This window comes from Cebidichthys violaceus, unplaced genomic scaffold (genome assembly GCF_023349555.1).
Source record: "Cebidichthys violaceus isolate CVI_PGR_0920_01 unplaced genomic scaffold, fCebVio1.0.p SCAF_10, whole genome shotgun sequence".
Lineage (NCBI taxonomy): Eukaryota > Metazoa > Chordata > Actinopteri > Perciformes > Stichaeidae > Cebidichthys > Cebidichthys violaceus.
Window position 1 is genome coordinate 4,001,775 of NW_027176263.1, and position 26,592 is coordinate 4,028,366.

Sequence of the window (26,592 nt, forward strand, 5' to 3'; positions counted from 1 at the left end):
ACTCTGATCCAAGCAGAGCTCATTAGCATGCAGGCATCACTAATACCTAGCTAGCCCCCTTCGTAATTATTTCTGTCTGCAACCTGTCAAATTATAGGCTGCAGCCCCATCTCCAATCAGCAGAGTGAAACCAACCCTTTATGGTTGCAGGACAATATCAGACAGTTTTTGATTATATACCAATACAGGAACCATTTGATGCTTGAAGATGAAAACGAAAGCCTTATCGTTCCTGCATTTGCATAATTTAAGTATGCATTTTTAGCAAAAAGGAAACAAAAAATCTGTAAACAGCAGTTGTATGTTGAGAATGAGTTTGCTTCTTAAATTTTGGAAAAAAGCCTGAGGATAACAAGCCAAACTGGTATAGAAACTGACTAGAATTTACGGTGATATACTACAGATATATTACATTTAGTAAGAAATGCAATGCCATACAGAAATGTTGACAGACATGGTTACTCTTAACCAAAGTGTTTTTGTCACCTCCAGATGGGAATCCCCGGGTCTCCAGTGTCACAATCCTGTGTATTGAGGCGTACTGACCTCCTCCCTAAATACTGTGCAGTAGATAAATGCCAGAAAACAGAATCTAGGCAGCAATAATATTTCCCCTTAAAAAAGCAATTGGCAAAGCAAATTAGCTCGAGTTGGATTTTAAAACTGAGAAAGAAGTAAGGAGGCAACTTGTTTCTTTACCTGCAATGTTAAAAAAACTTATGTGGCTATGTGTTTTTATTAAACTAATCCAATATTAAAACATAAATGACAGAATAAAGAGACTGTAATAATTTGCCCTATAGTCAAGCAAAACCATATGAAGCTTTTGTTAAATAAAATGAACACTACTTTTGTATATTAACGCCCTCACAAGTTAAATTATAAATTACCCCCAATCCCATATTCCACAGGGCCGTTTTTGAGTTCCACAGCTGCTATGCTTGGGGTAAATGGCTTCCTCACTCCACACAACAACACATGCCTATTAATGCGGTCAGAGCCTGGGAGGGTTACTTCATTAAAGGAAACCACAAGGCACTCATTCACCGTCAAAGGATCAGTCAGACATAAAGTAATTTCTCTGCTAAAATCATGCAAACCCATGAAGTAAACCTCTCAAAATAAAATCTGGATTCAAAAGACAGTAAATAGAGATCATGCTCTTATCTAAAAATGCATTTACATTATTGAGCTTGTCAGGGAAGGCTGGGAACCAGGGAATAGGATGAAAAAAGAAGAAAACGGGGTTGGGATCTCAAAATTGACCTGAATTATGTGCATATTGCCACACGGGAGAATTAAGCACTTCTCTGTGCATGTGGAGCTTCATCTCAGCACCTTCTTTAAAGACCTGCCAATCTCATGCAGCTGAAATTCACTTTTAACTGGCATCTGCTACAAAGTCAGTGAGATGAGACAATAAATGCTGAGATTCCCTCAGTAATGTGGGAACGTGTTCAGGAAAGTGTCATATATTTGGACTGGCATGAAAAACAATCATCCTTACTATCCATAAACACAGCATTGCATTATTTGTAAGATCAATACAGCGAAGTGGGTGGCAGGAGTACAGTACATAAACATTACATATTCGTATGTATGACTTTTCAAATGGCATTCACATCTCAAAATCTTTAACAGATGGAAACTCTTTAAATGAGTTTTACTTTCAATTAATTAAGAGGTTTTTATATTGTTCAAGTGGTCCACCACTCAGTTTGGCACATTAATCAGTAACAATTTATCAGATATGCTGTTGTACACCATACTGCTCCTCTGACAGGGAAAAGACACATTGCCTTTTCCACATTGCAACTTTGCTCTCTTGGCAGTGCAGCTATAGTAAAGTGAAAAAGGGAAGGCCTGAGGGTGTTGGCCTCAGTGTTGGCTGCTCATACCTTCTGTGTCCTGGCCCCAGCTGTGGGTTAGCAAAGAGAGGATTGCCATTCCTGTCCCCAGCCATCTGACGAGCCACCACCCCCGTCGCATCTTCTGTCAAGCCTTATTGCCTGCCCACCTGGACAAAAAAAAAAACAGGAGAGAGGATTTTTCATTCATGTCTCAGCAAGCCCTCCAGCCCTCACCCACACACAGTGACCAGCACACACGGACAGACACACACACACACACATCTACCTACAACATTATCATTAGGTTAACATTTTAAAAGAACATATTAATCTGGGAATCCAATTTTGTTTACAGAAAATAAAATAATCCGCTGGATTATCTGGATCAATCGAAATGAATGCAGTTACTTCTGGATTACTCAAAAAAATAAATCAACTGGATTTTCTATATTACAGCAACAATTTGATTTCTCATACATGCAGATTTATTCGTATTAACTGACATTATGTAATTTGCATTGTCTCATGGGCTGAGCAGTATATCAGAACTTCATGGATACCAATGTGTAAAATCTGTCATTTGATTTGCTTGAGAATTTATTTTAGGCAAAAAACTTTCAATGACTTCTGTTTGGAGAATTCAGAGCAAGTAGCACTCATTCTTCCTTTCCCTAATAGACAATAGATGAGTGTTTAGTAGTGTCACCAATGAGAGCATGATGGGTCTTAGGAGGTTTACTCAGTTGAACACTGAGCAATCAAGAGTCAATCTGTCTTGTTACCTACAACAGACATGCAACCACACAACGGTTTAGTGTTGCAATTCCAGACAGCCAGCTAACTATTAAATCAGCTAAGAGATGCATCTGCTGGCAAGCTTGACTGGAACGAATAAAGACTGGAACGGAACCAGTGGGCTCAAGTGAAAGCCCCATGAGGTGCATTGGGATTTGTAATATTGGGCTATATAAATAAAATGTACTTGACTAAATACAAACATGTTTTAAAATGATGCTGCAAGTAATGCTTGAGAACCTCCCCTACAGTTTTGATACTACTTCTGACTAATGGAATCCAACCACAGCCTCCATTCTCAAAGTCCAGCAGTACTACATTTTTAAAGGTATTACATGAGTCTACAGAAGGGGAATATTTTGCACGTCCAAGAAGAAATACATAAATCAGAAGTTATGACCTTGTATCAAAAAAATTGCATGCAGCCAGCGCCTAAGAATCAGATCACACTGCATCAGCTCCAAACATTATGACGGCGCCTGGATCAAACTGGCTCTAAAGAAAATCACGAGCAAAGCATACAGTTTGTATGTTGAGACTCGGGCACACACAAATCCGTAGCACACAGCCTCCACTCTGAGCTTTAGGAAACCAAGGTGTCAGGAGGAGGAACAGAGGGGGTTTCTGTCTGTCTGAGCTATTTGATGTCACACCTTCCTCACAAGGCTTACTCTCAGAGCAGGCGATAAGCTGTGAAATCAGCTTTCATAGCATATGCTAAAGGGACGGGAGGGGACTCACAAGTATCAACACTATCATATCAAAGCATGTTGAACAAAATCTAAATCTTTGACTCATGCTATCAGCACTCAGTGATTCCTCTCTCTTTTTTTTTCCCCCACTCACTTTCTCTTCACCATGCATTGTACAGCATGTATTTACTTACTTGCTTTCTTACAAATCTGTGCAGTCGTCCACCCAAGCAAATTTCACCCCGCTGCACCCAGCGCTCCAAAACAACAGACATCTTGCATGAACAGTCTGTGGACGGCAGGAGACAGCTGTGTTCTTTTCTCTTACAGCGAAATAAGAGCGATTTCACACTGTTTTCCTATTTTCTCACTGCCTTCTCATCTCTCTGGCTCCCAGTGGTGTTCCCTTTTGAAGCGGATTTGATTCCCCACATTCGTGCATCTATCTTTCTTAACAGGGCTGAGTGAGATTGCTTTGATCCTTTTCACATGAGAAAACGCAGACCTGCACAGACAGCCACCCTGAAGAGGGAAGTCGTTTCTTTCCACAGCTTCCTCCAAATCTCCTCTCGGTTGACATGGGAACGCTGTATCTCATTTACATAGGCTAACAACGATGTTCCTTCAAACTTAATGAACAGGGAAACTGGAGAGATTGTTGACTGGGTGCTGAAAGAAAGAATGGCTCCAATGCTCTGTGTTCAACGCAGTCCTCTCATTGCGGCCCATAAGCCATATCATGACCAGATATCCGTGTCTTCAGTGGCAACACAAAGCTTTCAAGAAGCTCTCAGCGAAACAGGTCAATGCCACTCTGCTCTACGTCAACGCATATCATATCACCGCAATCAAACCACAGCTCCCTCCAAGTGATTCTGCAAAATGAAAATGCTTGCCTATATCTTCCATCATATCTCTTCTTCTGGTGAAGGGGGGAAAAGTGGTTAAACTTATGATGCAGGGGGTGGACAAGAACACGCAGACAGTGTTTAAGGTAGGGTGTGGAGAGGCGAATGAAGCAATCACAGTTATGGATTACTCGAAAAGTCAAGATGCCGTTCTTTATCCCTAAATTGCAGGGGTTTTGCTCTCTCTGGAAGAAGAAAAAAAAGCAGCTTGTCTCTTTCTTTCTTCCGCTGTCTGTGTTCCTTCGATCGACTCTCCTCCGGCATCGAGTTCTTTTTCCACCTCTTCCTATTCATGTGCTCTGGTGTTGACAGACTGTCAGAGATGTCTCGATAACAGAAATCACAACTTTCAACTCTTAAAAGGCCAACCGTGTCAACAACAGCAGGAAACATAATACTATTAAAAATGTACTGCTACCGGCAAGTAGCAATGCTTAAGATCTTTTCATTAATGGCACAGGCACAATGAACACCAAACAGATGCACTGGAACATCACTGAAGGTTTGTTTATAAGTTTGGTGAAAAGTTACAAATCAATTGCTAATTTGTTGTCGTCATTAACTGCTGAAAGCAACTTATATCCCATCCAGAAGAGAATTTTGTTCTCTAGACATTTTTCTTAAAAGATTACAAAGTATTCCTCATTTTTGCTTTTTATTGTAATTCAGTGTTTGGAGCAGTTAGGAAAATCCAAGCATTTAGCGGCAACATTATATTAATTGAGAATTAAAATAGTAATTCAAATCCTCTCTGAATGTATTAAATAGCAATTTATCAAACAACTGTTGTACGAACAGAACATAAACATCATCTCTCCGCTTATCCACAGCCTGACGCTGGATAAGCCAGCTAAGCTGAATTGTTTCGACTGGGTCTGAAGCGCGCGCTTACGGGATCCCAGTTTTAGCGTCCAGAGTCAGGCTGTACCAGACTCGCCCCGTGGTTTTAAGGGTAGAATTTAATCTTTAATCTTTGGGCTGCTAAGCCGCCTCACCCTCCAGCATCTCCACATAGCTAGCAACATGCACATTCAATGTGGATTGTGTAGTCTGACATTTTTTTTTTTTTACCAGTTTTGTTAATTGATGTTTAATTTCCTCAAGCATAGGTAATAATCGTTGGTTATCAAATTGTCAGAAATAACCGGAAATGGCTAAGATTCCTGTCGTATAAAGACACCAAGGTACCTATACGATAGGTACACAGACCGATCATGCTTACTGTTGTGCGTAGTCACCCCCTAAAGGCCCATTCTGAGCCAGAAAAAACCCCAGAAGAGGTGAGCAAACCACTCAAAAGTGGAAACTTGTCTTCCAATTCACAAGTCAGTGAATGAGAGTCGGTAGACTAATAAGAGTTAGTTCAGGTGCTGCTGAGGTGCTCCCCCATGTGTCATTGCACTGGAGGGTGCCATCTGAACAGGAGACCATCGTGACTAGCTGGATTTCATCCCTTGACCACTTCCCTGCTTACAGCCTTGCTATTATTGTCTGAGGTAAAAAAAAATGGCTTTGACCCACCGTGCTAAACAAAAAAAAGTGAGAAGTAATTATATTTGCCTTTAAAAATGATACATTTTCTCTTTTACTGATTTTTTCAATTTACAAAGCTTTTGAATCTATATTGACAAAATAATTAAGTTAAACCTAGATTGAGCTGTGAAAAGAACATTTTTGAATATGATAAATACTAATGGGTGAAAAATGTCTACCCTGCACAGCTTGGACCTCTACAAAACAAGCAGCACATCCTTTCATGTGTAGACTGTATGGAACCGAGTAGTGCTGCTTTGTCGCCATGAATTGTATTGTCTGTTTTATGTCAAAATAAACCCATTCAGTTTTTCGAAATGTGAAACTGCTGGTGACAGTGAAGTAATGACACCTCGCTGTTGTTTTCCAGCTGTTAAAGTGGAGGTGTGGAAGCTGCTTGTCTTTGATAACTGACATTGGAGGATTTTTGAGTGGGTCACAACATGGTCTCTTAAATCTCTAACAGTGCAGTTAATCGTTGTAGCAGAACAAAATGGACTAGAGGCAGAAAAGCCAAAATTCACTGACATAATCTGACTGATGCACCACTCGGACAATCTCTTATTTTGACTGTTACATATTTCACTTTAGTCTAAATACGAGTGCTGGGCTAAATTGTTCAAATCCTTATCACTGTATTTAAAAGATTATTTACCGATAGACACGCTGCAAATGTTAGATTAAAAAAGCAAATAACTGTTATCCATCGTTAATCATTACATTAGAACAAACTCTCACAACAACTTCAGTAACTTATTTTAGTAATTTGCGATCAAAGTTTGCTGAAAATCACTGCTTTACAAATCACAAATGTGTAGAATAATATCATGATCAGATTGTTGCAACACAATAAAATTCTGCTAAAAGTCAATAAAAGATCATACTGAATTACTGTTGAATCTTATCATAACTCCCACTAACAGGATTTGACAAATTTAATAAATTACCTTTTTCTACCGAAGACCTGATGGTTAAGGTGCATAGCACAAATGCAGCATTACCCATGTCACTGTGTTGCTAGTGGTACCCCTCTCTCTCTCCCATTGTTTCCTGTATGCTTCTATACTGTCCATCTAATAGAGCTGAAACATCTAATGCAAGCTTCTCCAATGTGAATTTCTTTTAATATAACGTCTCTGGGTTTTGGATTGTTGGTGTTGGACATTTAAGGATGTCACCTTGGACTTTGTAAAACACTGGGAAACTGTGATACGCACTTCTGACATTTTATGGACAAATTGTGGACACATCAATAGTGAAAATAACAGAATTACAGATTTCATTTTTTTTTTTATTCAAATAAATACTTCAATACACCAAGTCTGTAAGTCAGTGTTCTGCCAAATATTTATTTTCAAAAATAAGCGTCATAGTTATGGTATAATAAGCTTATCTAGGTTGTGGAAGGCAGTTGAATTTCTTGGAATCTATAACTGAGCTGAATATTCAGGAACAAAGTGACTCATATATTAACTAAAGAAAACAGTAATTTCTCAAGAGATTTGACATCCTCGTCAATCTCATATCAGCATCCTCCCTTTAGTGCAGGTAATGAAAATTGCGGACTCATCAGTGTAACAAAAGCACCAGATTGCATCTTGAGGGGCTCCTCCTCATCCCCATTTACAGTGCAGAGCCATGTCATCCGATTGATCAAGTGACCAAATAAAAAACAAAGCACTATAAATTATGCAAAGATCTAAGTCATAAAAGCCTTGAGATGCCAGCAGCACATGGGCTCATAAATTAGTTATTAGTGGACACTATATTACCCATAATGCCAGAGTGCTCAAACAAACTGCAACACAAGGACTATTTGTTTAATCACCATGTTTACAACTTGATTACAACCCAATTAGAATCATAACAGCAGCAGACTGTCCTGTAATATTCATATTTAAAACACCCGCAGCAAACAAACACTCTTTGTCTTTTTGCAGGAACACAGGGAACAATAAGTTAAAATTAAAATAAACAATGGATTGTGTTTTGTATAGCCAATACAAATCAATTAAAGATGCTTTTCAACCAACTTACCAAACAAGCAGAGAAGACAAGAATTGGAACAATATAATGTAAAATGAATAAGAGAAAAGGGGCTGGCAGCTCAGCACTCTTTCAACACAGCAAGAGGACTGCTTTCTGTGTGTAGGTTCTGACTTTTGCAAAATGCATGCTGGCTCCAGCTCGGCACTGCTAACGCAGCCAATTCACTCTTTGCTAAGTCCCGCCCCCGCTGCTACACCGTCAAGCTGTCAGTGACAATGTGGGCTCCTTGGTAACTCTAACTGCACTCTATGAAGAAATATCATCTACTTTTTGGAAAGACAAAAAAAAAGCTATTTCAGAGAGGAGCAGACGGAAAGGTCTATAACAGGGGTCTTCAACGTTTTTCAGGCCAAGGACCCCCAAACTGATAGAGAAATGGAGCAGGGACCCCTTACTATATACAGTGGGTACGGAAAGTATTCAGACCCCTTTAAATGTTTCACTCTTTGTTTCATTGCAGCCATTTGCTAAAATCGAAAAAGTTCATTTTATTTCTCAGTACACTCAGCACCCCATCTTGACAGAAAAAAACTGAAATGTAGAAATTTTTGCAAATTTATTCAAAAAGAAAAACTGAAATATCACATGGTCATAAGTATTCAGACCCTTTGCTCAGTATTGAGTAGAAGCACCCTTTTGAGCTAGTACAGCCATGAGTCTTCATGGGAATGATGCAACAAGTTTTTCACACCTGGATTTGGGGATCCTCTGCCATTCTTCCTTGCAGATCCTCTCCAGTTCCGTCAGGTTGGATGGTGAACGTTGGTGGACAGCCATTTTCAGGTCTCTCCAGAGATGCTCAATTGGGTTTAGGTCAGGGCTCTGGCTGGGCCAGTCAAGAATGGTCACAGAGTTGTTCCGAAGCCACTCCTTTGTTATTTTAGCTGTGTGCTTAGGGTCATTGTCTTGTTGGAAGGTGAACCTTCGGCCCAGTCTGAGGTCCTGAGCACTCTGGAAGAGGTTTTCTTCCAGGATATCTCTGTACTTGACCGTATTCATTTTTCCTTCAATTGCAACCAGTCGTCCTGTCCCTGCAGCTGAAAAACCCCCCCATAGCATGATGCTGCCACCACCATGTTTCACTGTTGGGATTGTATTGGGCAGGTGATGAGCAGTGCCTGGTTTTCTCCACACATACCGCTTAGAATTAATGCCAAAAAGCTTAATCTTCGTCTCATCAGACCAGAGAATCTTATTTCTCATAGTCTGGGAGTCCTTCATGTGTTTTTTGGCAAACTCTATGCGGGCTTTCATATGTCTTGCACTGAGGAGAGGCTTCCGTCGGGCCACTCTGCCATAAAGCCCCGACTGGTGGAGGGCTGCAGTGATAGTTGACTTTGTGGAACTTTCTCCCATCTCCCTACTGCATCTCTGGAGCTCAGCCACAGTGATCTTTGGGTTCTTCTTTACCTCTCTCACCAAGGCTCTTCTCCCACGATTGCTCAGTTTGGCTGGACGGCCAGGTCTAGGAAGAGTTCTGGTCGTCCCAAACTTCTTCCATTTAAGGATTATGGAGGCCACTGTGCTCTTAGGAACCTTGAGTGCTGCAGAAATTATTTTGTAACCTTGGCCAGATCTGTGCCTTGCCACAATTCTGTCTCTGAGCTCCTTGGGCAGTTCCTTCGACCTCATGATTCTCATTTGCTCTGACATGCACTGTGAACTGTAAGGTCTTAAATAGACAGGTGTGTGCCTTTCCTAATCAAGTCCAATCAGTTTATTTAAACACAGCTGGACTCCAATGAAGGAGTAGAACCATCTCAAGGAGGATCAGAAGAAATGGACAGCATGTGAGTTAAATATGAGTGTCACAGCAAAGGGTCTGAATACTTATGACCATGTGATATTTCAGTTTTTCTTTTTGAATACATTTGCAAAAATTTCTACATTTCTGTTTTTTTCTGTCAAGATGGGGTGCTGAGTGTACATTAATGAGAAATAAAATGAACGTTTTCGATTTTAGCAAATGGCTGCAATGAAGCAAAGAGTGAAAAATTTAAAGGGGTCTGAATACTTTCCGTACCCACTGTATAATGTATCAAATTATGTTTGGTATTAAACTGGGTCTAGTGCCATATATAAACATACTTTGTTATTGTGCATTCAATACTAAGCTATTCAAATAATACACAGGTTCATATATTCATGTTTTTATTTTAAACATGTGCAAGGTACAGTGAGTAGGGTGGCCGTGACACTGCCAATTGCATGATAATCATGCATACAAGCTAAGGTTCAAATTGACCTTTTTTTTTAAACATAAATGTGGAAAACGAAAAATGAGTAATGGCCTATTAGTGCCACTGCCATGCATAAACATACCTGTTATCTTACATACAATACTGAACTATTAAAATAATGGACAGATTCATGTTTTTTGGTCGAGTTACAAAACGATCCATTTTTGCACATAACAATGTCCATACACTTGGATAGGAGCTGCAGTGTTTTAGCCAGGAATATCTTGCAAAAATTATTGCAAGGATTCGTGGGTGAAGTAAATGTTGTTGTTTTTATTTTTTTTTTACAACAGTATCTTCTCTTTAAATAATATTGCAGCGTGTGTCCTTGTGTCTGGGATCTTAGTCAGCTGGGGACTGAATAGGCTCTCAGTCAATCACAGGGAACCTGACAAAGCCAGCATGTAACATGAGGCCTTGTGATTGGCACAGCAGCAATAGGGGCGGGTCCTCCTCTTTGTGTGCAGGAGGCTTGGAGGGACAGGTCCAGGCTAGTCTCGCGCTGTGAGTGAATCAGTGCCCACCTTGAGAGAGCTCCTGTGCGTCACTGAATATGTGCATTTCTGACTGAAAGATAACATATTCTGCCTCCATTTATCCATTCGTTGGATTCATGTTAATGTGTATTTAAAGACATTTAAATTTGAGAAAAAAATAAATAAAAATTGTCTAATCAACCAAAGATTTTGCAAACCCCCTGCAGTACCTCCGCGGACACCCTAGGGGTTGAAGACCTCTGGTCTATAATATGCGTTTGAAGGATATGTGCAGGATGTCAAACTGATTTAGCAGTCGAAACAGGTTAAAAGATAAAGACAGAATCTAAAGCCAACAGATCACAGTGTAAAACTGAACCACCACATCACCTGGCGATCGAAACACAAGACAATGAAATTAAGATCAGCACTGTTCCTTTAAAGCCGGGTAGGTCTTTATTCACTTCTACAATCATGAAAAAACAAAAGCAGCATATATTCAGTAGACCTTCAATACCTAGCAAAGCATAAAAATGCTAATGTTAGCTCATGATTTGCTGAAATACTTGACGCCACAGGTTTCTATTTAGAAACTTCATATTTTAGAAACTTGTATGTCCTACTAACCTTTCTGGTTAATGAGTATAACTATTACGTAATATTTATCCTCAACTAGCATCCAATCCACAAAACCAGCCTGCAAATTAAAAAAAATCTAACTGCGGTAGGTTTTTCCTGTTGTCACGTGGGTCTCTCTGTATTGATACATATACTGTATAAGTAAGTACTACGTCTGTTTGCTACAAAGATTATTTTCTACCATAATCACAAATCCGATGGAAAATCCCATTAGCTATTTTGTTGAGGGAACCAGTGTGATGCAAACCTCTGGTATAGCCTAAAATAATATGTAGCACTTTATACAGTAAATGGCATGATATAACATCTCTTTCACTTTCATCAACAAATTACTCCTAGAATAAATTTAAGCAGCCACAGTTGATCCTTGTTGAGCTTCGGCCCCACAAACTCAAACTGGCCAATCATAGAGTAACTTCGGCCAGCTCTGACCAGGGTTTGACAACTGTCCCGCAAACTCATTTTCATGAAATCGTTTGAGATTGTTTTTATTTTCAGACTGGTTTTGTGGATTTCAGGCTAGTCATGGTTAAACATAGTGATACATGTTATCTGAGAGGTTGGAACTGCTTTTGCTTTTTAATGATTCTGGGAACAGGAACAGTGTTGCACCTTCATTTCATTGTCTTCTGTCTTGATCATTAAGTAATGTGGTGGGCCACTTTTACAATATGATCTGTAGGCTTTAGTTTTTGTGGCTGGATCAATTTTGACATACTAAATAGATTATTTAAATGTATTTGTGGACCCTTTTGGCTCCATAGCTCCGACAGGTTGAGGGAGTAGCAGCAGGGGGCGGGGCTTATAGTGGGGTCAATTCAGAGCATCTAAACACAGAATGGTACTCTACTAAATCTGAAATGGATTGTCATGGTTTAATAAAAAAAAGAGCCACATAGTGCATCATTCATCACAGGTAATTACCAAAAAGTCCCAATAGATGACATCACATGTGTGTAATGTCTTACCTGGGCCTGTAAGTTGATCTTTACTTGGCAACAGCAAGCAAAATCAAGCACGTAATATACCTGTCACAGTAATGGAACACCAGGAGCTCAACTCTAGTGTGTAACTCAAAACTAGGGAACGTAAACAAACCTGTCGCCTCTTTAAGCAAGATCATACACAGACACAGACATACATGAATGTGCACCAAATTCCGCAAAAGAACAAACAAACAAAATAATGAATAAATAAAGCAAATGTTAAATCACTTTTGTTAGGTGTGCTAGACCAGTGGAGAGCTATTTATTAGCTACTGTGAGATGTAATCAGTGGAAGTAAGGGAGACCCCGTGCTCTAATGATGGGAGTGATTAGCCCCGAACAGACCGACCTGCACATAGCTCACACCCAGCTTAGATAGCATTCAAATACAGAAAAGAAAGAAGGCTACACATCCAGTCAAGCAGTTGGAGCTAAAGTCTTATCTCTCTCCGGTTCATAGATACCAAGACAATTCATTAACTGATTAATGTAAGGTATTCGATCACTGAGACAAGGAGACTTTTGAGAGGTCAGTGTAACTCATGCGCTGCACTGCTGGGCCAGACTCTCCCTTCACACTCCCTTTACTCATTTCAGCTGCACCGTGCAGGCAACATTAACTTTAATATGAGAACTAAATGTTTCAACTGGACTTGACATCAGTAAACTGCAAATGTCATGCTTATGTTTACTAATCCAGCTGGTCAGTGATGTTTTGGAAGTAAAGGAAACTAAAGGGATGACTGACAGCAAAGATCCAGTTGCTTCACTTGCTGCTGTTTAGGAAACATCTTTTTAATTTGCTCTCAAAGTCACAGTGAAATGAAAAATGGCTTTTATACCTCAGTAGTTTTTCCATTTCCCATGCCATCATACACACCTATGTAACAGCTTACATTTTCCGATCAAAATCTCAGTTTTACTTCCTCCAAAATAGTGAATATTTTACGATTTATGTTATGGCAAAAAAATATGCCCAAATAACTTCAATCAATAGATATTTTCAAACTCAACAACAAACATTCTAAATTGGTTTATTATTATTACCTGTTGCAAGGTTTGTGAATGCAGTAGCAGACAGGAAGTGAACTTGGACCAAAGAGTGTCAAAGAAAAGGACTATAATGTATTTCTTTCCTAAATCAACTGTGGCTATGCTATTCAAGACTCTCCCTTACATATATCAGACTGGTTTAAGCTTGAGGGATCACTCCCTGCATTACTATACATAGCTTGCCCTGATCTTTCATTATAGGAAATTTAGTACAGTATGAAAAATTCAGGAAGCAAGACATTCTCAAACATTCAGTTTACTGACAATTTGAGTGTTAACATATTGCCTCCTGAGGGCAGGAAGGAACACAACCATAATGTAACCTACAGAGCTAGGCGATATATCAACATAATAACATATCATAAAAGCTGCAAAATTACGGTGGCCATTACCAGAATTATTCATCCATATTTGTGAAAAACACTGTTTAATCTACTGTCAAATTGGACTACAAACTGACACTGTTGACACTGTAAAAAGCATTAGGAATTCATTTAAAAGAAGGTGTTGAAATATTTTTCTATCTGCAACCAGGATGACCATGCGAACAATCATGTGTGTGTGTGCATTTGTCTGTGAGTGTGTGCACCTCTGTGTCTGTCCACATACTGTATGACGTGTCCTATACGTCGACATTGAGCCGATTGCTTGCATACATAGCAGTTTGTTTTTGAGTTTTAATGAAATGTGTTTTACAACACTTTGCAGCCCATTGGTTGCGTACAACCCCAGCTATTTTTGGGATCACTTATATTGCTTTTTACAGTTTGTTTGGCAAACCGCTAATAGCTAACGGAACTACCAATACACACACTGCTGTACCTCTCCCCAACTCAGCAACTTTTTGTTTTTGGCAAGATTGTATGACATGTTTTAAACAACAACTGTGAGACTTTTGTGTAGTAAGTGTTTAACGATGCCTTACAGGCTATTTGTGTCTAGACGAAGGGTTAGCCAATTGTGAGTCGTATTCATTCAATCAAACAATACCACAGTGGTTCTTCCAGACACATGAATCCAGCACACCTGCATACACCAAAGCAGAGATATAAATGCAGTGTAACTATGACAATCAAGCTTAATTAATTGCATAAGCCACGACTGTGTGTAAACAATCTGACCCTGATACAATTGCACAAATATTGTTTTATCCTGTTCTTAAAGGCTGCATTTGTATCTTCTTAAAGCACCAAAAGTAATCAGGATTCACACGATCAATACCAATAGTATTTGTATCTGCGGCGGTTTGGTAATGGGTTGTAATAAACCCCCATTGCATTGAACTTGAATTCAATTTACTTGTTTGTCTTCAATCACTAACACTGCAGGTGCTTCCCTCTATATGATGATGTTACTGCTATTATGACAAGTGATTCTTAACTGAGTGCTCACTGGATGCATGTGGCTGTGGGAGAGAGTAGCCCTCAGTGGAAACAGCATCCTCAATGTAAACTTGACACAGAAATGATAAGCTATTATACAGTTGGTGTTCATTTGGTTTCCCTAATTATGTAACTATGTTTTTTCAGCCCACCTCTGACAAGGAGTGCATTTGATCATGTTAGGAAAGCGTGCTGAGCGGACTGGTGCTGATTCAAAACACAGACATAAAAAGGTGGGGGTGGTGTTGAGCCTGTGTAGTTCGGCTGGAAACACTGACCCTAATGGGAAAATGTAAAAACACCATTATGTGCTTTTGCAGTGCTGCTAGCAGTAAATGAAAGATTTACTGAGGGCCTCAAGTGCTCTCATGATTATAGTGATGTGCTGAGATGGCTTGATAAACCATGTGCACCTGTTTATGCAATGTACTTTCACAGACAAAAAATATGCTTGTTCTAAGTAGAAGAACAAAGAGGAAATTAGCGCTCCACTGTCTGGATGATAAAGAGGTATTCTAGATAACTGACAATGATGAGTTAATTAACAAGTAAGGATGTGATGTTAATGAACCATATCCAAGAATATATCAGAAAGTTGCGTATAATCGTTAGCCTCACAGACAAATCATCTAGGCCTTTCCATTGTGCTCTGGCTGTTTAATGTTTTACTAGTCCTTAATCCTTAAAACTGACCAGAACACCAGACAGCCTCAGATATGTCCATGTCTCGCAGTGTAGATTATTTTATTGAACAATAGCTCTGTCGCTGCTTCACAAACAAAGTGTTCCGCTAATGGAAAGCTTTTAATGTGAAGTAGCATAGGAGTGAAAATATCCTTCAAACCACAGACATTCAGGAAGAACCTAAAAAGTACTAAGATGTGAATACAAAGACTTTAATAAACAGTACTTTCTCTCCGGCCATCAACAACGCCACACATGTATAGAGCCAGTTTAGCGTAAAACAAAGCTTTGGTCTGAAGACCATGCTGCCTAATAGGACCCCAATAGCGTGGGTCGCCTATCTACAATTGTGTGGCCGCAGTGGTAACGCATGTATTCAGTGCTTGGCGTGGCAGAGCGGGACTTTGACAAGCTACACCAGGCCTGTGGAAATACAGCCAAAGTAACAAGCAGGTATATACCCTGGTAAAGACCAGGCCAGTATCAATGATGTGGAATATAGTGTAGCGAAAGGGTTAAGGTAAAGCTAAAATCAGTAAGGGGCTTTAATCATACATTATTGCACATTTTGATGAAGGCTATTACATATAATAAAGGAAAGCAGAATATCATATGATAAGCAGTAATGAGCAGTTGGCTTTTATGTCGCTGAATTATCTGTCGAGAAAAAGTGACAGCTGCAGGACATGAGGGAACTTAAATGAGGAGCTGGCAGGGTGAAGTCAGGAAGATGTGGATGAAAAGGGTGTATGAGGGGTGCACTAACATCTTCTGTTGAAGTCAATAATATATATATATATATATATATATATATATATATATATATTTGTGTTTTGTTGAATACATTTAAGAACACTGTATAAAACAAACTAATTAAAAACTGAACCAAAATTGGACCATACACAAAAAGCACAAATCAGCACCAGTACATGCAATGTTCAAAAAGACTATAATTGCACACCATAATATCTCTGTGATTTTTCCTCTCATTTACTATTGAGGAACCCGTAATAGGAAGCTGAAAAGTAAACCCACATGCAGTGCAGTAAGTAGATAATGTCAACAGAGCCCGGTGGTCCACTAAACCTCTCATTTTCTCTAATTCAGAGCGAACGAGGCACAGATCTCAGAGGGTCTAATCCCCCTGCCTTAGTCATCTCATGACCACATTTTATATCTCTAAACCCTCGCTGAGCTCAGCCCATGTGGGTGCCACCACCACTCTGCGCTGTCTGCTTAGCATCAACAATGCCCTATCCATGTCACAAGGCGCACAGCTCTGCACAATAGGAACCACTTAGCCACATGGACTTAAACACATGCAGCTGATGCCAGACAAAGGATTTTGTTTTTGACTTTTTGTAAATCTTTCACTTCAGTGGGTGACTTTTAACACCCGCTAGCATGGCTATGAGGGTCACAAGGTTGCTCTGTGGAATGACTTATCCTTTCATTGTTAAATAAAATCCAAAAGGGAATGGTTAGAATTATGAGGCAGGTGGGGATTTTTGGTGCATTTATCTAGATTAAAAATATTGTGGGGAGAATATATAAATTGTACACCGTAACAATTCATCAGCCAGGCTGGTCGATATTAGCTTATTGCAGATGTATTGGTATCTGTGTATATGTGGGCTAATAAGTAACAAGAAACTGCAGTACAAAAATACCAAACTAGGTTTGAGGTAATTTATAAACAGTGACCCAATCACATATCTTGTTCACCAGAAAGTACTGACAAGTTTATTTTTCAACTTTAAAATCTCCTACTCAGTATGCATCTTGGTCAGAATAAAAAAACTAAAAACAAACCTATACTGTATTCTGTTTATGTTGTGTTTATGTCTTTAAAAAAAACTTTCGGTCAATATATTGTGAAGGGATTGTTTTCAAAAGTATTGGTCTTGTTATAATTGTTATAAAGGAATGTAGGTGCAATTTGTGTTACAAAAACCTCGCAAATGTATGACACAGTACGTCAAGAGAAGATTTCAGCATTGCCATCTGCCACTTGCCTGCAATGCAGACGTTCAATAAACTGATGAATAAATCGTACTGTTCTAGTCATCCAAGGTCAGGACAATCACTTAATCCATTTCAAAAATCTATATCTGGCAGATGTGCTATGCTCAATGGCTTTGTATGATATCTTCTTTATATCAGACATCTCAATTGTATTTTTTACTGCTCACTTTTTGTAAGAAGTTTCGCATATGTTGTGGGCTCAACCAAGATATGAAATATAAAACTTTCATTTCTCCTTTTAAGAGTCCGCTTAAGTGGCATGTAAACCACCACACAACGCAATCCACTCACCTCCTTAACTTCCTCTGAATGCATCAAATGCTTCAAAGGATTCTGTAATGGCTGGTATAAAAGACAGAGTGCACTCATTTGTATTGAAATGGGTCTTTTATGTGCCAACAAAGCCCTGTGAGTAACATTCAGATGAATATATATCACAGTGATCCTTCAAAAATGCAGTAAAAGTACAGTAAGACACTACCGGTTAGCTTAAATCCAGAAGATCTCTGACCTCAGCCCCAAAGATTCACTGAAAGTAGTCAAAATAGTCTACATCAGAAACCTGGTGATAAGACAGCCAAACCACAATAATGTCTGGTAAGCAATCTATCAAATGGTTACAAATGAATAGTTGTGTTTGTTGCGTCAAGTGTAGCAATGGTACTAGATACTGAACATAAGGTTTAGATTGTGTATAAGTTAAAAGATGGACACCTTTGGGTAAAATGTTAGTATGATAATATGGCAATGTTAAGATATTTAATGAGAGCTGTTTAAATTTCAGCAGGGGTTCAGTGTGTTATGGTCAGAGTAAGAATCTGTGAGGGTGGTTATTAACTGATGTCTGCACATGGAAAAATTAGCGTGGTTTTGCTTGGAGCTACGTTGGATATTCAACAAGGCCTTGGCACTCTTGCTATCTTTTTCTCTCATGCACGCCACCGCAGTTGACAGGCAGTCTTTGCCCTCCGCAAGACACATTTAGATGCAATACAATGTTTTAAGATGATGTCTGCGGAGATGCTCAAGTTATGCATGTATGTGTGTCCTAATCAAAATACTGGAGTGTTGCAGGAATGAGTCCTAAAACCAGGAAATCAGTTAAAATTGTTCTCGTCTCAAAGTCAATAGGTTTTTTGAAGGTGTTTTTGGTTAGATGGCTGAAATGATGTCAGTTATTAACACAAGCTTGAGAGAATTTTACATTTTGTTCTACGACATAAAACACTGAAAATACTACTTAGGAATTTTTAACGCTTCTTCGTGTCTAAAAAAAAAAGTGGCTAAATGAGACATCAGAGGTTGTTGAGGACATTTAACGTCATCACGCCAACTAGTCCACCTTTATAGCCTCTTTGTATACTCACACTCACGTGACTGTGGTGTAGTAAACTTCTGTTTGCCACAAAGCTTATTTTATGTAATAATCCAATGTAAATGCCATGACTTTTTGTTGAGGGAACCAGAATGATGCTAACTTCTCGGTTAGCCTAGAAAAATACGTCATTCCTACAGCACTGTTATGCAATGTAATAGAATTTAAGCAATCTGGGGGTGGAAAACATACTAATGTTATGGCGTTTTTTTACACCAAACTTGAAATTGTTAGAATTATGGTTGAGTATAAGTTTTTAGAAAGTTCGGCACACTGTTGTCTCCAATGCAGAGAACCACAGGGTTTAAAGCGTGGCTCAAGGGAATTTCTGCAGTTATGACAGGCACCACAGATGTAATGCCAGCCACCCTCTAGTCACAGCTGGAACACACCCAGTCTGACTAAAGTCACAATAAACAAATAAATAATGCAAATGCCCCAAATTAAACTTTAAAACTTTTTTTTTTTTTTGCTTCTCCTCAGCGTGGAGAGAAGGGCAGCTCAAACTTTGTTTTGTTCTTTGTCAATGAACTTGTTATTACAAAGTAAACTAATAATGGGTCAAAGGCCAAGACACTTTAGTTTATTCTCCAAACCAGAGCATCTCAATAGCATTTCACGGAATACCTTTTAAGGGAGGAAAAAACTCTATCAGATGTTAGCTAGTTACAATATGTGATATGTGGCCTACAGCTAGCAGAGTATAAAATCCCACGCTTCACTGACTTTACTGCTTGACTTCTATATAATACCTCCTGTGAGCTTATTAGGGGTTACTTATTTGCCCCAAAACACCTTGTGCTGAGTTCTAAAGACAATCCATACTGCTGTTGTATTGTAGCCTTGAGATATTACCTCTGTTTAAGCTCTCACTCTGGAACTGCAAAGATGAGATGACGGCTCAAAGAACTGACAAAGAACTGACACACAATGAACTGGCACTGATGTACTGAATGTAGAGAGATCATACTGCATGAGATATTTCAACATATAATTAGTTTTTTCACATATAATAGGTAGACTGATATGCAAAATTCGTGACAAATCCATAATTGACAGTAATAAGGACAGCTGTAGAATGGTTCAATGTGAAACAGAGCGATAAGAGGGCAGAGATGCAGACAATCTGAGACTAATGGGGGGTTGAGAAAAGATCCACCACTCAAGAAATGTATGATTATTAAAATAGATTCATTCAAACTATGGACACCATCCCCCTGGCACAGAAATCAGATAACCCTTCGGTCTCCTGTACCACCCCTGTGTCTTTGACTCATTTCCATGCTCACTGCAGCCTCTTGTACTCATTCGGTAATAATGTTTCCCATTCGCATATTTCATTCCACTACAGCTGGCGGAGTTTACTACTTCTGATATCTGACACTGAGCTACTGATCTGATAATGGTGTTCTTGCTGTGCAGTACGTGCCCTTCCCCACATGGAAACAGGAAGGGAGAAGGTGGTAAATCATTACACAGGCTTGCAACCCACAGCATCTCCTCTGCATATGTGAAAGAACATCACTGGAAATTGAAACACCAGGAGGAAGGTGAAAAGAAAGAAAACACATTTCACGATTGCTCCCGTTTCCTTTTCCTCTCACTATACACTTGGGCCCAAATCATTTCAGGCATCACTACCCACGAGTCTCTTATCAAATAATATTGAAATGGTTACCCTGAGGTGTCCATTGTGCATATGAATGAAGACATATTTGCTGAATGATAAGTAAGTTATGATAGTAATGCACTGTAGGGGAAATATTTTTTATCCTATGATGAAATCCCTTTTTCATAACTCATCCTGTTTCTTCACTTTGTAAAACCTGAGAGCAAGAATTCTAAATCGAGAATTAAGTACTTATTGAATTTTGAAATATCAAACTCAGTCAACTCTAACTTGTAACCATTCGCCTAATAACTTCCTAGACCTTGTATTCTTGCCTTTTTTTGTGGGTGAAATTCTGGTGTTTCAAAGTCTTTTACATGTCCAAACAACATGTAGCCAAATTCAAAGCTGCTCTAAAAAATATTTGTATTTGAAAAATGTTTCAAATGACCACGAGTATGTGAAAAGGTATAACACATACAGACCAACTCAGAGACGAACTCACAGCCTCTGGCGAGCAAATTTACAGTTTTGGTCCATTTTCACTCCTTATGCATATGCTAATATGTCAATGCTGTGGTTACAGTTTCTTACGCAGACCCCAAGTGGCCAAAAAAAAAATCAATTAATACAAGTTCAAACAACTCAGACAATGAAAACCTTTCAGATTTCATCATTCAAAACACAACCTGCCTTCTAAAAACAACATGATTGTGTCATGATTGAGTGAAAAGACCAAAACCAACAGTATTGCCTGTGCAGCCAAAGCCTGATACACTGAAGTTTATTCCTCTGTGCCATAGACCTCTTTTGGATGTCCAAAAAATATTAAATGTAGAACACCATTCCACTGGGTGACATTTTGCTTCCTTACGATCAACATAGGCGCTGTTTATTTGGAGTCGATCCCACATACATGGTCCCGCTGCTGTAAATATTTGCTTGCACAATAAATCTGTGGCTGGGTGTAGTCAACAACAAATGCACAAAATGTTAGTATATATATATATATATATATATATATATATATATATATATATATATATATATATATATATGTGACTTATTTCTGAAGATGTACATCTGCAGTTCCTCACCAACGAGTGTTTTTAATGGGATTTTTTAATAATGAACATAGAATATTGCCAACCTCAACCTAACTAGCGACGGCTAATGTTACTAATTTTGACGATACAACAAAAGCCTAAATTTAGACAATTTTTTAAACTCTGAAGATTGTTTTCTGCCTTCAGTGCTCAAGGGCTGCAAAATTAGTGCAGTCGTATTTGTTTCAGCAGCAGAATGCATTTTGTGTGAAGGCGCTGATGCAACAGACAAGATTAGATCATTAGTCTGCCATGGGATTGTTGCAGCCCTTGTTAATTACCGTTTTATCTCACTCTCTCACACACACACACACACACACACACACACACATCTGCCTAGTGTGAGTGCATGTAATAAAGAGGTGAAGACTAAATGAATGCAAACTGCTCACCCCAAGCGATGCAAGCATGAGGAGCCTTGAGCTGTGTAGCTGTGGATTGCTGAGCATTGTATTTCAATATAAAAGATAATGCTGAGGTGGAAGAACATGGAAAGCCATCCAGTTCTCTAACAAGCTGCTCCATCAAAAATAACCTGCTACATCTAGTGGGAGCCAACCGCCCAGTGAAATGATTAGTCTCATTTTGACGTCCACCTATATGAGCCATACCCCGAAGGCTTTCCATTCCATCGTCTGGTATGAACAAGACCCTTCACCACTTCTTAGGATAATTCACCACTGCCTAATTTATCCCCCCTGGCTCACTTCAGTTACCAGTATTTTATAACCTCTTTACAGTAGTTCATCATATTAATACTTAAAGGGAAGATCCCCTTGAGCTTCCTCTCTTCCATTATGACAATAAAAATGGTATACACCTTTTGCCAGACCGGAATCTCTAGCAGAGCTATGGACCTCACATCAATCAAACAACAACCACCAACCAGTGCAGAAGCCCTTTAATATGCATTTCATCTGATGGCAACTAGACACCTGCTCCAAGAAACCCCCCCAAAAAAGTTCAGGGTCTTTATGATAATATTACGCCATCGTATGCCCGCCCTGATGGGCATTTTGAAAAAAAAAACACTCCACCTCCACTGACAAACTTCACAGATACCTCATCCAGATTTCCATAATGTTAATTTTATCCATAGCATATTAAAACAGGGAGGTTAAGCTAACAGGGGTTTTCCATCATGCTTTTAGAGCTGCAACACCATCAACAGATAATTGATCAACAACTATTCTGATAGTTGTTGATCAATTATCAAAAGTATACATATTTTTCATCAAAGATGCCAAACATCCCTTAATTGCAGCTTCTCAACTGTGATAATGTGCTGATCCTTTTATAGAGGATTTGTTAGTATCGCCCTTCACTGCACATTCTATCAGTTGCAGTTCTATGGCCAAATGCCTCTTCTTTATACAGCGATACAATGCTGCTGTATGCTGTATTTTTGTGTTTTCAGCTGTGGTAGACCAGGGAATATTCAGTTAAAACAGATCCTCATTGTTCTCTGTGAGGATGTACACGGTGTGTTTAATGTTGAGTGAGCACCGCGCCAGCCTGCTTTTAAAAAATGGCCTTTTAAGTCCTACATTGTTTGTCCACAACCAGTACCAATATCTAAGGAGGCAATTTGACCCTTTGTGCTCTGATTAATTTGGCATCCAGTTAAAACACCAATCAGACTTTTGTTGGAACAAAAGCTCTTCGCTGTTTTGGAAGAAGGGAATAACGAGAATAACTGGCAAACCAGCTTTAAAAATTACATATCTTCTTTTTAAACAGCTGCACTGTGGATCTATTTTACATGAAGATGTGAAGAGTGGTTCATGTGGATTTCGAAAAGGTAATTGATAAATATTTAAAGAGGTGTTCGATTTCAAAACAGAGTTTGGTGTGGTATTGGTTTGTGTCGTTCTTAAAAACAAACATAAATCAAAATCCTGATAAAATCGTGGTTTGTGAAAAAAACAAAAATAACTTCTTTTTTTTAATCTCCTACTACGCTGTCCCTGACATTTTCAGACAGATACAATAATTGGTTTGTATGTCTTTCAAATTACATTTTTCACTTTTGCAGTTGGTCGAGTATCCAGAAGAGTATTCAAGGCCACAGATCCTTCTACCTAGAGTGTACAAGTGCACACCAGTTTCCCTCTCGGGAAGGGCTCTTTGCTATACCTACAGTGCATAATTTAATTCCCTATAGCACTGCCCACTGAAAATAATATTACAAATAAGTGCTTCTATACAGTAGAAAGAAATTTGCAGGAAATTATGTTAGGCACTCTCATTTTTAAACTTCTGCTCCATCTTCTGACGATGTGTTTCTGCTTGTGAAGGATCTAAACTACCTGTGGATTGCAATGTAAATTTAAGGGTTAGGGTTAGATCAGCTCCTCTGAGTTTCAGACAAGTCCTTACTTTATTTGTTATTTTTCTACAATGTTATTTTAGCCAAACTTGGAAAGCAAGGCTCAGGTGTAATAAGTCAGTTGACAGTAAAAGCTTTTTACCCTTTTTTGTATTAAAGTACAAAATATAACTAACACTGCCTCCTCACAGGAAACATTTGACTCACCATAGCAAGAACACCATAGGTACAGCTAATAACATCAATGATGTCCATTCTATTAAAGTGTCACATCAGAACAAGCCACTATGCACGCTTAAATGTAAAGCAGCCATCAGTACACCTCTGCTTTTGCTGCTATGTCAAAATGTCTGCAGAGGAAAATGCATATCTTGGGAATCTAGATAGACCTATTCAGTAATAAGATCACAATGTGAATTTAGCTTTAGTACCAAAATGATGGAAACCTTTATCAACAAAGGGCCATAATTAATCATTTATTCAGGTTGGCTGAATAGCCACAGTGTTGGGTTAATTGCCTTTCGGCTGACAGATGTGTCGTCAATGGAAACATGAGGTATCAAGAGGAACTGTCACGTAGTCATGTAGAGTTAGACTGCTTTGTACGTGATGAATCTACTGCTGTTTTTAGGTATGTTGAAAATGTGTTTATGCAAGTTATTGTAACTCTGACCTTTCAAAGCTGTATGTTTGTAGTTTAAAGTGTCATTTAGTAAGGTACTTTGTTAGAGCTAAACCTACTATTGAGCAAGAAATTAGACAACATAAGCATTAAATTGAAGACTATACTGTAGGTGACTACATCATTATTGCTGCATTTTGCATGCAACATAAATTATGGCATGCCTCCACTTTACCTCAGACACGTGAGATCCCAAACAGGACTCTATAAGGCTGTGAGGTTAGTGGTGTAGTCTACAACCTCCACGAGACATGGGCTTTTACTTGTAAAGTGAATATGCTGCAATCATTTAAGGTTATAAAACGGTTTCTAATGTCTAAAAAGAGTACGCTATCGAGTAGGCTATGGCCCACTTAAGCACCAAATCGTCCATGTTACATTTTATTAATATACCCTCGTGAGCCTGTCAAAAGACCGTGTGAATGAATTTAGTTTTGAAGGGGCACGCGCCGCGCCTCCTGCAGCGCGACACCTAAACGGTCCTCCTCGCAGAGGAAGTTATTGCATGCCAGTCGTGTTCTCGATCAAATTCCCTTATTGTTATGCATATGAGGCGGGATAGAGAAGTCAACCAATAAAAAAAAATGAAAATGCAGCTGTAGATGCTCAGCCGATGAATTGACACACTCAACGAGGTTTCCTCACCTCACAGAAATGTGGGTAATCACTCGCGTAATAGCTCATTGAAATATGTCAAAAGCTTCTGCATGGTGTGTCAACTGCATGTTGCAGTCAAACGCAGCCATCGATGGGATGTCGTCCTAAAATAATCCAAAGTCAACGCCGATGCACTAAATCACTGTTTGAAAACTTCACCCTCCAGAGATTAGCGGCACAGATCAGAGTTGATGTGAACGACTGCGCCTCGCCAATGGATTACTCATTTCACGGCCGGGAATCGACATAATACGGTGACAATGCTGGCAATGCATCCCCCCGAACAAGCTCCCATTTTATGATAAAAAGACAATTACGCAGTGAGAAGAGGAGACACTTGGGCAATATGTGTGCGAATCGTAACGCCCATGTGGTAGTTAAATGACGGCGCGTGAAGCAGAACGATAATCGTCCACAAAATAACAGAAAACTTCTTACCATGTTTGGGCTCCAGAAGTACGTACAAAAAATCCCTTTCGGACGGGAAAAGAAGCCACAGACACCGGCTGGCAGGGCAGCTACAGCCTCGTCACACCGGCACATCCGCGCTCTGCTGCCCCGGTGTCTTTAGCCTGACACAGAAAGAGACGGTGCACCTCACCGTGAGGATGTATCCTGGGTCTAATGCGAGAGGACTGCACGGGGCAACCCGCTTCAAGTCTCTCTCTCTCTCTCTCTCTCTCTCTCTCTCTCTCTCTCTCTCTCTCTCTCTCTCTCTCTCTCTCTCTCTCTCTCTCTCTCTCCGGTCATGACGTGTGAAGCAGGTAGGCTAATCTTATTACACCGGTCAGCAAAGGTGATCCCGGCTAAAGCTCCGTTACCCCTCCTCCCACCTCACATCTGCCAGATACCCAGCCAACTCATGTACACACCCGCTGAGACAGATGCATCATATTTAGCAGGATGTCTTTCCTATGTGATGAACAAGAAGGGGAAGAAAAGCCACCAAATCCACTCACGAAGGTCAAACTAATCCATAACTTATTACGGAGTGTGTGGACTGCAAGGCCATCCTCTCAATCCAAAGAGGACCTGTAGTTTCTGACTGAAGGTCGATTGGAGTGGAGCAGAGAAATAATACCACTGGAGGCGGCTAGCTATGATTCACCTGTCACTTTGCAACATTCACCAGCCTTTTCTTCCCTTCAGCTTAACCAGGAACAAAAAGCTTCCCATCACTCTAATTAGATGTTGCGCTGAATAAGTCCCAAATAAAGGTTGCAGGGAATATTGAAAAATAACCTCTACAAAAAATATACAAAGTGGTTTCTTGTCAGTGGTAAAATTTCATACAAATCTCCTGAAAATATGAAATTACCTTTCTCAAACAGTACATGTAAATGGTGAGATATGAACTATTTGCCATGTGTCTATTAATAAAGGGAATATCACAACCATCCAAACCAATGGAAATAAAACTGACACTTGAATCCTATGAAGGTAGATTTGTGTCTTTATTACGCAAACAAAAAAATATGTTTTGAAAGCAAATTTCTCGCACTGCAATCAAAAATCAAGTTTG

General features: G+C 39.4%; 1 protein-coding gene across 1 annotated transcript in view; it reads right to left on the reverse strand.

Moving 5' to 3' along the window:
* LOC137880129 (protocadherin-15-like) overlaps nt 1–26,592 on the reverse strand; it is a 200,535-nt gene that overhangs the window by 132,137 nt on the left and 41,806 nt on the right. Inside the window, exon 3 of the mRNA XM_068721280.1 lies at nt 1,899–2,017. Coding sequence (XP_068577381.1) covers nt 1,899–1,989 — 91 coding nt within the window. The 5' untranslated portion in view covers nt 1,990–2,017. The remainder of the gene's footprint in view (nt 1–1,898; nt 2,018–26,592) is intronic.